General features: G+C 45.9%; 1 protein-coding gene across 2 annotated transcripts; it reads right to left on the bottom strand.

The window, feature by feature from the left end:
* Positions 1-1,619: 1,619 nt before the first annotated feature.
* Positions 1,620-10,458, bottom strand: ZNF174 (zinc finger protein 174). Of its 2 annotated transcripts, none has more exons than XM_054455725.2 (4): positions 9,714-10,458; positions 8,578-9,251; positions 6,342-6,564; positions 1,620-2,659 (listed from the first exon to the last, which is right to left on the bottom strand). In XM_054455725.2, exons 2-4 carry the CDS (start codon positions 8,977-8,979, stop codon positions 2,061-2,063), a joined length of 1,224 nt encoding a protein of 407 aa, XP_054311700.1. In that variant the 5' UTR covers positions 8,980-9,251; positions 9,714-10,458; the 3' UTR covers positions 1,620-2,060. The 2 variants fall into 2 exon arrangements, with proteins under 2 accessions (XP_054311700.1, XP_054311701.1); XM_054455726.2 differs by lacking the exon at positions 1,620-2,659 and adding an exon at positions 4,945-6,081 and having other exon boundaries at positions 9,714-9,796.
* Positions 10,459-12,983: the final 2,525 nt, after the last annotated feature.

The following is a 12,983-nucleotide window of genomic DNA, read 5'->3' as shown; positions in this document are numbered from 1 at the left end:
GGAACTAAAGGCAAAGGAAACAATTGTGTCCAAAGGCCCCAAAGAGGACTCGTAGGTGCGCACATGTCCCTTGGCAGTTAGAAGGGACAAGAGATTCCTTGGGGGGTACAGAAGAGCTCAGCCCACAGCCCTGAGGTGACTGGTAGTTACTTGATGATACTGATGTTTTGGGAAGAATGCTACCTTGCTGAGCATACACCTGTAATCCCAGCACTTTGGGAGTCTAAGGTGAGAGGATGGCTTGAGCCCAGGAGTTCGAGGATAGACTGGGCAACACAGTGAGACTCTGTCTCTACAAAAAATTAGAAAAATTAGCCAGGCATGGTGGTGCATTCCTGTAGTCCCAACTGCTCGGGAGGCTGAGGCGGGAGGATTGCTTGAGCCCAGAAGATTGAAGCTATAGTGAGCCATGATCACACCACTGCACTCTAGCCTGGGCAACAGAGAGAGACCCTGTCTCAAAAAAAAAAAAAAAAAAAGCTACCTGCTTCTATTTTCTGCATCAGGAATGCACTAATCTGCCAAAAGTTTTCTCTAAACTGAGCAATGAGCTAGGAATTGTATACTGATTTGCATTTTAATTTCCGCTTTGAGAAAACGAGGAGGTAGCATTAGATGATCGCTCAGGCTTATTTCCAGGACTCATTTTATATAAATATATTTTGTCACTTAAAAATATGCGGTTGAGGTATAATTTACATATCATAAGGTTAGCCCATTTCAATTATTTTTAGTAAATTTACTGAGTTGTGCAACCATCACCGTAATCCAGTCTTAGAATATTTTCATTACCCCAATCCTTTTGCTATTTTTTTTTTTTTTTTCCCTGAGACAGAGTCTCACTCTGTCATCCAGGATAGAGTGGAGTGGTGCAATCATAGCTCACTGCAGCCTCTAACTCCTGGGCTCAAACAATACTTTTGCCTCAGCCTCCAGAGTAGCTGGGATTATAGGCATGCACCATCATGCCTGGCTAATTTTTGTATTGTTTGTAGAGACAGGGTTTAGCTACATTGCCCAGGCTGGTCTCAAACTCCTGGGCTCAATCATCCTGCCTCAGTCTCTCAAAGTGCTAGGATTACATGTGTGAGCCACTGTACCCCCATTGCATTTTGTTATTCTTAAAGCTAATGGGCTAAGTGAGAAAGGAGAGTGGGAAGAATTCCCTTTTATATCTCCTTAGTACTCTTTGTCCACTACTTGCTTCTCACTGTAGCTTTTCCTTATATGTTAGGCTGGGGTTGCAGTACCTGTATAGATTTTTTTTTTTGCTCAATCAAAGGTGCTTTGAGAACATGCACAGTGGTTCACACTTGTAATCCCAGCACTTTGGGACGCCAAGGCAGGAGCATTGCTTGAGCCCAGGAGTTCAAGACCAGCCTGGGCAACATAGCGAGACCCTGTCTCAAAAAATAAAAAGAAAAAAAAAGGTGCTTTGATACAAAAAAGATCCCTCAAATGTAATTTTCTTTTCTTTTTGTAAAAGCACCATCTAACTACTTGGAAACTCTTCTCACACAAACGTGCATATTCTCATTTCATTCATCCTTTGCTATAAACAGCTAGTAATTACAGAAAGAATATGAGGGATCTATTTTCCAATGAACTTTGCCTTGAAATTCTGGTAGATCACTCATCTTTATTAAAGAGGTGTGTGCATGATAAAAAATTGGTATGACAGCAAATGCATAACTATATATATAGAATTTATCCCTTAACATATTTTAGAGGATAAAGCAACAGAGGGACGATTTAACAATAAGCGGGCCACCTGCAGGACTGTCCTGATTCTCTCTCAGTAGTTACTCCTCGCTCTCTGCAGAGACTTAAGTTCTCTTTGCCCCAGTGCCCAGACCTGCCACCTCTTCACCCTGTCATCATGCATGGTCGGGCCCTGGTTGGCCTTTTCTGGGCCTCCTCACAGCAGAATGTGCATCATCATTCCTCAAGGGCCTCTTGCTTTCCTTGTAAGTCACACAGTCTTTGTGATTTACATGCAAGTAAGGGGGAGGAGAAACACAAACACCTTCCTTGTGAATCTAAAGCATGGAGTGCTCCTTTTAGTCCCCATGGTGAAGCCTGTGATGCTGGTGAAGGTTTGAGCTCTGGCGAAAGCTTTTCCCACACTGGCCACACTGGTATGGCTTCTCTCCAGTGTGGATCCTCTGGTGCAGCTTCAGGGTTGACTGCCGCCCAAAGCAGTTTCCACACTCTCCGCACGTGTAGGGTCTCTCTCCTGTGTGGACTCTCTTGTGTCTCTTCAGCTCTGAATTCCACGTGAAGCTTTTCCCACAGTCATCACATTTGTAGGGTTTCTTTGCTGAGCGGGTGGGCTGGTGACCAAGATGTTGCAAACGGTTGCTCAGACTCCGTTTACCTCCTTTGCTTTTCTTCAGCTCTCTCAGTGGGTGGCTTTTTAGGGGGCTGCTGATGTATTCCACCCTGCAATGTCTCTGGTAGTGGGCAAATGGCTTTTGAGCATTTGGGGGGCTGACCTGCCTCCGTGACAACCGAGGTTCACTCATATTTGCCCCTCTCGGTTCAGGATTCTGCAGACCATTCCCTTTGGATCTGCCAGCTGACACTGCACATGGCTTTGCTCCTTTAGCCCCTTCCTGTTGTGGATTTTCCTTGTTGTCACTTCTCATTCTGGGGGCCTCTATAATTAGAAAGAAAATGCTTCATTTTCTGCACTTGGAAGAAATAACTTCAGCAAGAGTTATGAAATACTCTGAAAGGTTTCTCAAAGGGTAGCCCTCCATTGGCAACTTGCATTAGACTCATCTGGGGCACTTGTTAAACAAGCAGGCTCTTCACCCTTCCCCCAAAGCTGCTGGGTCAGAATCTCTGGGGGTTGGGCCTGATAATCTGAACAGTTAGCAGGCTCCTGGGGTGATTGTGATTTATATTAAATTTAGGAACCAAGTTCTCCATCCTCCTTCTTCCTTTCTCCCTTTAGGGAAAGGTTTAGGAAACGAAGAACAGGGAAAAGCAAACCCATCAGAATTGGGTATCTAATGAATGAAAGAAGGAAGAGAGGTGAAATCTCAACATTGTAAATTTTACTGCTGTAGTTCAGTGCCTGAGCTATTTCAACAAATACCCCTCACTTAGTAAACACTAATTGACAACCACCTTCTCTTCAAAAGATGGTAAGTTCAGAGACTGTGATGTTTTCTTTCATTACAAATTTGACAGTATATGAGTTCAGAAACTGGAATACGGGCTTAGCCATGTATCCTAATTACAGAAGGATTGACAGTCTGGATGGAGATGACCTGGAACGGCCTGTGGGAAATCACAGGATCTGGAGAGGGATCCCTTGTGATGTGGAAAATGTGTGTGTGCACGCATGCATGCACAGGTGCATGCACGTTGTTCAATATGGCAGCCACTAGCCACATGTGACTATGTGGCTACTGGGTACTTGAAATGTGACTACTGTGACTAAGGAACTTAATTTTAAATTATATTTAATTTTAATTCATTTAAATTCAAATGTAAATAATCAGTCTATACAATCAGGGTCAATTGCTTTTTGATAAGACAATTCAATGGGAAAAGAATAGTCTTTTTCATAAAGGATTCTAGGACTACTGGATTTCCACATACAAGAGAATGAAGTTGGACCCTGCTATGGTCTGAATGTTTATCCCCACTGTCCCCTGACACACATATATTGACAGTCCCCAGTGCAGTGGTCTTGGGAGGTGGGGCATCTGGGAGGTGATTAGGTTATGAGGGTGGGGTCCTCATAAATGGGATTAGTGTCCTTATAAAAGAAACCCAAGAGACTACCATGTGGGGACTTATAGCAGGCACCATTTATGAGGAATGGGCCCTCACCAGACACCAAATCTGCTGGCACCTTGATCTTGAACTTCCCAGCATCCAGGAACTATGAGCAACAAATTTCTGTTGTTTATAAATTACCTAGTCTAAGGCAATTTGTTGTAACAGCCTGATCAGATTAAGACAGACCCCTGATCAGATTGACAGACCCTTACCTCAAATCCTATATAAAAATTGACTTGTTTCTTTATGTATGGGGAAAAAGTTAACTTAAAATGGACCAAATAGCTGAAAGTAAGAGCTAAATCTATGTCTCTTTGAAGAAACCATAGCTGTATATATTTGTGCCCTTGGATTAGGCAGTGGTATTTTACACATGACACCAAAGCACAAAGAAAGAAAAAAATAGATAAGTTAGACTGCAGCAAAATGAAAAACATGTGCTTCAAAGGACACTGTCAAGAAAGTGAGACAACCCACAGAATGAGAGAAAAGATTTGCAAATTACACATAAGGGTCTAGTATCTAGAATACATAAAGGACTCTTATAAAAAATAAAGACAAATAACCTAATTTAAAAATGAGCAAAGGATCTGAACAGACATTTTTCCACACAAGATATGTAATTGGATAATAAGCACATGAAAAGATGTTCGACACCATTAATCACTAGGGAAATGTAAATCAAAACCTCAAATCAAAATTTCTCACCGAATAGGATGGGTATAAGACAATAACAAGTGCTAGCAAGAATGTGGAGAAATCGGAATCCTCACACAGTATTAGTGGGGATGTAAAATGGTGCAGCTGCTTTAGAAAACAGTCTGGTAGTTCCTCATAAATTAAACATGGAATTACCATATGACCTAGCATATGGTAATTCCATTCCTAGGTATATACTCAAGAGAAATGAAAACATGTCTATACAAAAACACACATTTATAGCAGCATTCTTCATAATAACCAAAAAGTGGAAACAACCCAAAAATCTATGAACAGATGAACCAACATGAACAGAAAACCAACATGTAATATATCCATACAATGCCTATTATTCAGCCACAGAAAAGGAATGAAGCACTGATTCATGCTACAGCATGGATAAAACTTGAAAACATGCTCAGTGAAAGAAGCCACACACAAAAGACCACATATTGTGTGATTCAATTTATTTATTTATTTATTTATTTTTGAGACAGGGTCTTACTTTGTCACATAGGCTGGAGTGCAGTGGCACGATCTCAGTTCACTGCAGCCTTGACCTCCCAGGTTCAAGTGATCCTCCTGCCTCAGCTCCCCCAAGCAGCTGGGATTACAGGTGTGCAGCACCATGCCCCGCTAATTTTTGCATTTTTTGTAGAGACAGGATTTCGCCATGTTGCTCAGGCTGGTCTCGAACTCCTGAGCATAAGTGATCCGCCTGCCTCGGCCTCCCAAAGTGCTGGGATTACAGGCGTGAGCCACTGTGCCCGGCCTGTGTGATTCCATTTGTATAAAATGTTCAGAATAAGCAAATCTAGAGACAAAAAGTAGACTGTGGTTGCCAGGGTCTAAATGTTTACGTTCCTCCAAATTCATATGAAATTCTAACTCCCAAGGTAATAGTGTTAGGACGTGGGGCCTTTGGGAGGTGATTAGGTCATGAGGGTGCTGCCCTCACTGGAATGGGATTAGTGCCTTCATGAAAGAGCCCCACGGGAGCCTGTTTTCCCTTTCTGCCACATGAGGACTGAGAAGTAGGCAGTCTGTGACCTGGAAGAGGGGCCTCACTGGAACCCAACCATGCTGGCACCTTGAACTCAGACTTCCTAGCCTCTAGAACTGTGAGAAATAAACTCCTGTTGTTTATAAACTACCTAGTCTCTAGCATTTTACATTAGCAGCCTGAATAGACTAAAACACGAAGTACCTCATTGGATGTAGCAAATATTAAGAAACTAAAGATTTTTGTCTTCTTGTAACCCTCCTCCCTAACGTGCTCACTGTATCTTGTATTCACATCACCAGGCTTGGCCAAAATGTCACTGTCATTCAGGCTTAGAGATCACAGGACTGTGTAGAACAAGGCCAGCAGTTACACAAGTATCACACCAGAGAAAGGGAAACAGATTTGAGGATCTAAAGTACAAGCAACATCACAAAGGAGGATAAAGATATACTATATAGGGTGGGTTTTTTTTTCTACCAGGCCCCTCTAAACAGAAGCATTTTAAGCAATGAAACTCAGCCATAGCTTGCATGGAAGTTCATCTGTGGCCATATTTGGATTTGTCTTTTCTATAAGAAGTTCTGAAACGGACAGAAAAGTAGGTACAACCCTGTCATGCACTGGATTCTCAAATTTTCATTAACAGAAAATGATAAAAACATACTTATTTGTAGTATTACCACCATTCTAATTAGTGAAATTTGTTTAGTGAATAATCATCTACTATTATATATAACATTTAAAAAAACACACACATGTGGTCTATGCCTTTGCAGAACCATGAGATACATTGATGGAGATAAAGGGCTGATGAGAGGGAGAGAAAAGGCAGAGTGTTTACCTGTCCCAGCCAATTTGGGGGTTGGTTCTTGGAGGAGTGGGGATTTCTCCCAATGATGGGGGCTCAGCCGGTCATAAGCTCCTGCCTGGGAAGGCTCTGCTGGAGAGCTCTCCCTGAGATCTCTCCTAGGAGTCTGCGGTTGAAAGTCTGGCAGTTCCTGTTCTCCAAGCTGAGAGCCAGTTTTCTCCAAGAGCACCTTTTGCCCCTGCATACAAACAGCCACCTAGGAACAAGCCCCATCCATTAATTCCATCCATCAGGACTGAGGGAAGCTTGATCTCTCACTGTTGTATAATGACCTGTTTACCTTGGGAATTGCTGATAACCATCTAGAGGTCAACTTTCATAGAAACCACTGAAACCCTCAAAGGAAGTAAAGGGAAGGACGTGAAGAATGACAGGAATGAGGATGCTACAAGTCAGCCGAGTGGCTTCCCCTAAAGCTTGGGCCTTTCTCAAGGGCCAGAGTCAAAGTCATCAGGGTAGTTGCTGGCACAAATATCAGGGTCAGTCACGACACTGGGCCATCAGATGCCTACTCTACACACCACCCCCCACCTACTTCTGCTGGAAACAGGCCCTGTAGGAAAAGGAAGCAGTATGGTGAGGGGCTATTAAAAATCTTTCTTACCTAATACATTGTTCTGCCAAAGGCTTTCCTGGTAAGGAGATTCCAGTAGTAGTAGGGGTCTAAGAGGACTACCCCACCTTCATTCCTTAACAAGTTCTATTTTCCGAAGTACCTGCTGTTTGCTTCTTGCCTAGGCCCTGACTGGGGTCTGACTTCGGGGAGGGGAGTGGCAAGCAATGGCAACACTGGCCAGTTGAACTGTAACTTCCTGATCCAAAGACAATAAGCTAGTCAGGCATTGTGTGGCTCACTCCTGTAATCCCAGCACTTTGGGAGGTCAAGACGGGAGGATCGCCTGGGCCCAAGAGTTCAAGACCAGCCTGGGCAATGTGGAAAAACTCTGTCTCTACAGAAGTACAAAAATTAGCCACGCATGGTAGCATGTACCTGCAGTCCCAACTACTTGAGAGGCTGAGGTGTGAGGAACACTTGAGCTGGACATGGAGGTTGCAGAGAGCTGAGATCGTGCCACTGCCCTCCAGCCTCAGCAACACAGTGAGACCCAGTCTCAAAAAAAAAAAAAAAAAAAAAAAAATCAAAGACAAAAAGCTAGGCCAGGAGTGGTGGCTCACGCCTGTAATCCCAGCACTTTGAGAGGCCAAGGCCGGCAGATCACTTGAGGTCAGGAGTTCGAGACCAGCCTGGCCAACATGGTGAAACCCCCTCTCTACTAAAAAATACAAAAATTAGCTGGGCGTGGTGGCAGGCACCTGTAAACCCAGCTACTCAGGAGGCTGAGACCTGAGAATCGCTTGAACCCGGGGTGCAGAAGTTGCAGTGGGCTGAAATGGCACCACTGCACTCCAGCCTGGGAAACACAGCAAGACTCCATCTCAAAAAAAAAAGAAAAAAAAAAAAAGACAATAAGCTAAACACTGGAAAGACAATAAGTTAGAACTTCCAATGAAATGAAGTTCCCCAAAGGCCAACTGCTACCCAACAGGGTGACCCTACCTGCTAAGAATTCTGCTTGTAGGAAAACTAAGTTGGGGTGGGGGAAGAGCTGACAGAAGGGATTCAAGAACCTTACAATTACTTCTGGTGACACAAGGTGCATAAAGGAATGGTAAGAACTTTGGTCCTCTGTTGCCTCACTGGGTATCAGTAGTTGGATTTTCTAAAAAGCTGTTAACAACTCAGGATAGGCTCCCAGATAGAGGCTGGAAGCAACTTCTGAAGCCATCCAGTCCACTTCTGAGACTCAGTCCTTAAATAGGGAGAGATCCAGATACCAAACATTACCTAGATGAAAAAGAAATCGGCCGGGCGCGGTGGCTCACACCTGTAATCCCAGACTTTGGGAGGCCGAGGCGGGCGGATCACGAGGTCAGGAGATCGAGACCATCCTGGCTAACACGGTGAAACCCTGTCTCTACTAAAAATACAAAAAATTAGCCGGGCGCGGTGGCGGGCGCCTGTAGTCCCAGCTACTCGGGAGGCTGAGGCAGGAGAATGGCGTGAACCCGGGAGGCGGAGCTTGCAGTGAGCCGAGATAGCGCCACTGCACTTGGGCCTGGGCGAAAGAGCAAGACTGCGTCTCAAAAAAAGAAAAAAAAAAAAAAAGAAAAAGAAATCCCCAGGATGATGGGAGAGGACCCTCCTTACCCACTGCTTTGGTTTCTTGGATGCTCTGTGAAAATCTTCCACGAGGGTCACAATCTCCTTGCTGCTCATTGGACATCGATGCCTGACCCGAGCCTGGATCTCCGGGGGCAGAATGGTCAGGAACTGCTCCATCACCAGAAGCTCCAAAATCTGCTCCTTGGTGTGCAGCTCGGGTTGCAGCCACTGACGGCAGAGCTGTCGGAGCTGGGAGAGCGCCTCTTGGGGTCCAGACACCTCTTGATAACAAAAGCGTCTGAAGCTCTGGCGGCAGAGCTCAGGATCTGGGCAGTTTTTTTGCAGAGTAGGCCCCCGTTTCTCTTCTAGTTTGGCTATTATGTGTCTCTCTTGCTTGGAGGAAGCTTCAGTGTTGGAGCTTAAAGTTATCTCCATTTTAGCTGCCATTTTGGGCGTCAGGAGACAACTCTCTTCTTGTAAACGGGTTAAGCCTTTGGGATCATGACCCTGGAGAAGTCTCTGAATACTAGAAAGATTCTAGAAACGAAGGTTCTCTGAAGATGTTAGGGGGAACGGGATGCAGAGACAAGGCCTCACTTGCTAGCCTTTACTAGCCAAACTCAAGACAACGCGGTCCCTGGGAGAGGGAAGAGTTTTGTCTTCTTGTCAGTTTTTTGCAGTCTTGCAAAGGAGAAAAGTCATAACGTCCTAAAAGGACTCTGGGGAAAAAATACTTCTTTTATTTCAGTAGCAAGCACACAGGTCTCGGGTTTAATGAGCAATACGCTCTAACCGGCGGGTGGAGCGGAATCCCTAGGTAAAGTTCAAGCTGTCACAGGTAGCTTGCCCCAACTCTCCCGCATCCTGGCGGAAACCGACCGGGTGCATGTCGCCGGGTGCTAAACGGTAGAGCTAAGCGAGGCCACAGCGCCAGCCGGGGGTGTGAGGTAGCGAACAGCCTCCTGCACGCGAGCGAAGCGGCTGCTCGCTGCGGAGGCGCCGCAGGCCCAGTGGCTCCGGCCTCCAGGGCGGCCCCGCGGCCCAGCCAGCCCCAGGCCTGGCGAAGCTGCCGCAACTCGGTGCGCAGCTGAACTCCACGCCCGGTGTGAGCTCGGACTGGCGACTGCGACACCGGAACCCCGAGCAGCCCGGCGCCCCGCACCCACCTGCAGCCGACTTACCTCTCTGGGAACCCAAGACCGCGGGACTTGGGACCCGATACCGGCGAGCACGGGCTGGGGGCGGGGTCGATGCCACTCGCTGCGGAGACGCCCACTGGCTGCTGAGGACAACTACTGAGAGGGCCCGCCTCCTGCCAAGGGCATTCTCTACCGACTATTGGTTGCTGCGTCTGTCAATACCGTCGCAGTGCATCCCGGGAGCTGCAGTCCGGCAACTCGGCTTGCGGGCCTGCGCAGGGGCGGGCGTAGTGGGCGGAGCGAATCGCGCCGCTGACTTCCGGCCCGGAGGCTGACGGAGTTTGTGGAGTCGCGAGTGCTGGTGTCCGGTGAGTTCTCCGCTTGTTTGCGGCCGGCGGGATTAGCGGCTGGGCCCTGCGACGGCCGAGGAGCCCCTCTCCGCTGGGAGTCTTCTCCGAGGCTTTTGGGTCTGTCTCCGAAGGGCGTCTCCTTGGGACAGGCAGCCTCCCTCAGGCCGGGCGTCCCCAGACGCGCCGCGATCACCGTGCCCCGCTCCCACCGCGCGGATCACCCCGAGCCTGAGCGCCGGCTCCCCGGGACCCCCTGGCCTTGACCCTGCTCATCTCGTCCCTGTCTCGCCCACTACCTACTCATCCACAGTGCCTGACCCTGGCACCGAGTGCGTTCTGAGTACTCAATAAGTAGTTACTAAGTGAAAAACCTATCAACCTGGCTCCCCATCCTCATGCTGCATTTTTTTCCCGAGTGTTTGGGCCATCGCTAGAGTGAAGTAAAATTTTCAGAGAACAGCATTTTAAAATTTAACGATGAGTGGGAGGTAAGGGGTCAAAAGGGGTCAAGAGGGGTGCAGGTTCCGCCTTCTGCATGAAGTTAGAAGAGCTTTTATTAAATTATTCTTCAGCCAGGTAAGGCACGGGATGAACATAATGAAGGCAAGGGGTGCAGGTTCTAGTCCTGGCCTTGCTGCCTAGGAGCTGTGCTGTGTGATGCTTTAGGCAAGATACTTCATCGCTCTGAGTTTCTTTTTGGCTAAAAAACAGTGCTAACAGTAATAATGCCCTTGATTTCGCTATCTCTAGAAGCACTGAAATATAAAGAGAATTTAAGTGAAGGCAGTTCAAGTTCCTTGAGAAAAGGGAACACAAATCCATTTTTAAAATATAAAAAAATTTCTTTAATTTTTAAAAAACATTTACCATCTTAACCATTTTTAACTGTACAGCTCAGTAGTCCTGAGTATATTCATATTGTTGTGCACGCTGGATCCATTTTAATACCACATGGTGAGGGTGTATCAGCCCCTGTAGAAAATGTAAATTACGATCTGCTTTATTTTGTGTTTTAAGTAGTTAAAAACCAACACAAACTCATTAAAAAAGACTGCCTTCGCCGGTGCAGTGGCTCACACCTGTAATCCCAGCACTTTGGGAGGCCAAAGTGGGAGGATCACTTGAGCACAGGAGTTTGAGACCAGCCTAGGCAACATAGTGAAACTCCACCTCTACAAAAAATACAAAAGTTAGCCTCTATTTAAAATTATTTTTAAGTTCGGGCATGGTGGCTTATACGTGTAATCCTAACACTTTGGGAGGTTGAGGTGGGAGGATTGCTTGAGTTCAGGAGTTTGAGACCAGCCTGGGCAACAGAGTGAGACTCCATCTCTAAAAATAAAAAAAAGAAAATTATTTTTAAAAGTTATTTATTGTTAAATTTTAAATTATATAAAACTTTTTAAAATTAACTCTTAAAAAATAAAATATTGCCTTACATAAACTGGCCTTGGAGATCCAAACATGTCAAGACTTGAGTATATTGCCCTCTTGTAAACAGGCTCACTCCTGTGATGGAAGAGTGGAGTAGAGAGTGGGACATAGTTGCAGACAACTCTGGTCTTACATTTGCCCAATTTAGCAATTCCCAGAAAATTAAGAGCTTTCCCTACCTCTCATGTAAAATCTGAGAAAAGAATTTTGATAGGCCTAGCTTGTGTGTCATATGCCCACTTCTGGGGAAGTGGGTATTGTAATTAATATCCCCACCAGAACCAATGAGAGGGACTTTTTCTTTTTTTGAGACAGAGTCTCGTTCTTGTTGCCCAAGCTGGAGTGCAATGGCGTGATCACAGCTCACTGCAACCTCCGCCTCCTGGGTTCAAGCGATTCTCCTGCCTCAGCCTCCCGAGTAGCTGGGACTACAGGTGTATGCCACCATGCCCAGCTAATTTTTTTGTATTTTTACTAGAGACGGAGTTTCATCTTGTTAGCCAGGATGGTCTAGATCTCCTGACCTCGTGATCCGCCTGCCTTGGCCTCTCAAAGTGCTGGGATTACAAGCGTGAGCCACCGCACCCGGTCGAGAGGGACTTTTTCACAAAGGAAGGAGATGCTGCTACTAGAAGTGAGAAAGGAATGCTGGAAAATAAAAACATACAGCAAACCCGAACAGTCACTTATCCACGTTGTGTGTGTGTGGAGTAATAGTGATGAAGAAGTTAATCAAGAAGCACACACACACTAGTTCTCCCCCGAGGAGAGGGTAGCAATTGGGAACATGAATTCAGGCTTCTTGAGGATAGGGAAGGACAGGAAAAAGACCTAGGTGTGTGAGGGAAGAAGGGAAGGAACAGGTGAACTACATCGTCAGGAACAGTTTGAGTAACTCATCAGCAGACACAGAATCTTGGCTGGGAGAAAACTATATTTTTTGGTACGGTAACTGCCCAGTGGGTTCATCTTGCCCACTGCCTAGATAAAGCCAGTTTGTCAAGACAGGGGAACTGCAATAGAGAAAGAGTTTAATATGCATAGAACCGACTAAATGGGAGACTGAAGTTTTATTACTCAAGTCAGCCTCCCCGGAAATTCAGAGGCTAGTGCTTTGGCACGCAGTTGGGTACGGAACAGGGAATGCTGACTGGTTGGGGATGCATTCATAGAGCTGTGGAAAATGGTTTTTGTGCGCTGAGTGCGATTTTGGGTGGGAGCCACAGAGGAGTTCTTGGTCTGGGTGGGGCCATCTGGTTGTCAGAAAGCACAGGCCTGAAAAGGCATCTCAAAAGGCCAATCTTAGGTTCTACAATGGTGATATTATTTAATTGGGGAAGTTGCAAATCTTGTGACCTCTGGATAATCATTTCATTATGCCTACATCTTAGCAGAATTCAGGCTCCTCTCATCCTCCTGACCTAGTGGTCTTTAATTAGTTTTACAAAGGCAGTTTAGTTTTGGGAAGGGTTATTATCATTCAAACTATAAATTTCTCCCAAAGCTAGCTTGGCCCACGCCCAGGAAT

This window comes from Pongo pygmaeus, chromosome 18 (genome assembly GCF_028885625.2).
Source record: "Pongo pygmaeus isolate AG05252 chromosome 18, NHGRI_mPonPyg2-v2.0_pri, whole genome shotgun sequence".
Taxonomy (NCBI): Eukaryota; Metazoa; Chordata; class Mammalia; order Primates; family Hominidae; genus Pongo; species Pongo pygmaeus.
Note: the sequence above shows the minus strand (reverse complement) of the source record. Positions and strands in the feature narration are given on the sequence as shown.

Coding starts and splice junctions, on each gene's coding strand:
- ZNF174 (XM_054455725.2), bottom strand. CDS start 8,979: ATGGCAGCTAAAATGGAGATAACTTTAAGCTCCAACACTGAAGCTTCC. Junction 6,565..8,577: donor CCAAGAAACCAAAGCAGTGG/GTAAGGAGGGTC, acceptor GCTTGTTCCTAG/GTGGCTGTTTGTATGCAGGG. Junction 2,660..6,341: donor CCCCAAATTGGCTGGGACAG/GTAAACACTCTG, acceptor TTCTAATTATAG/AGGCCCCCAGAATGAGAAGT.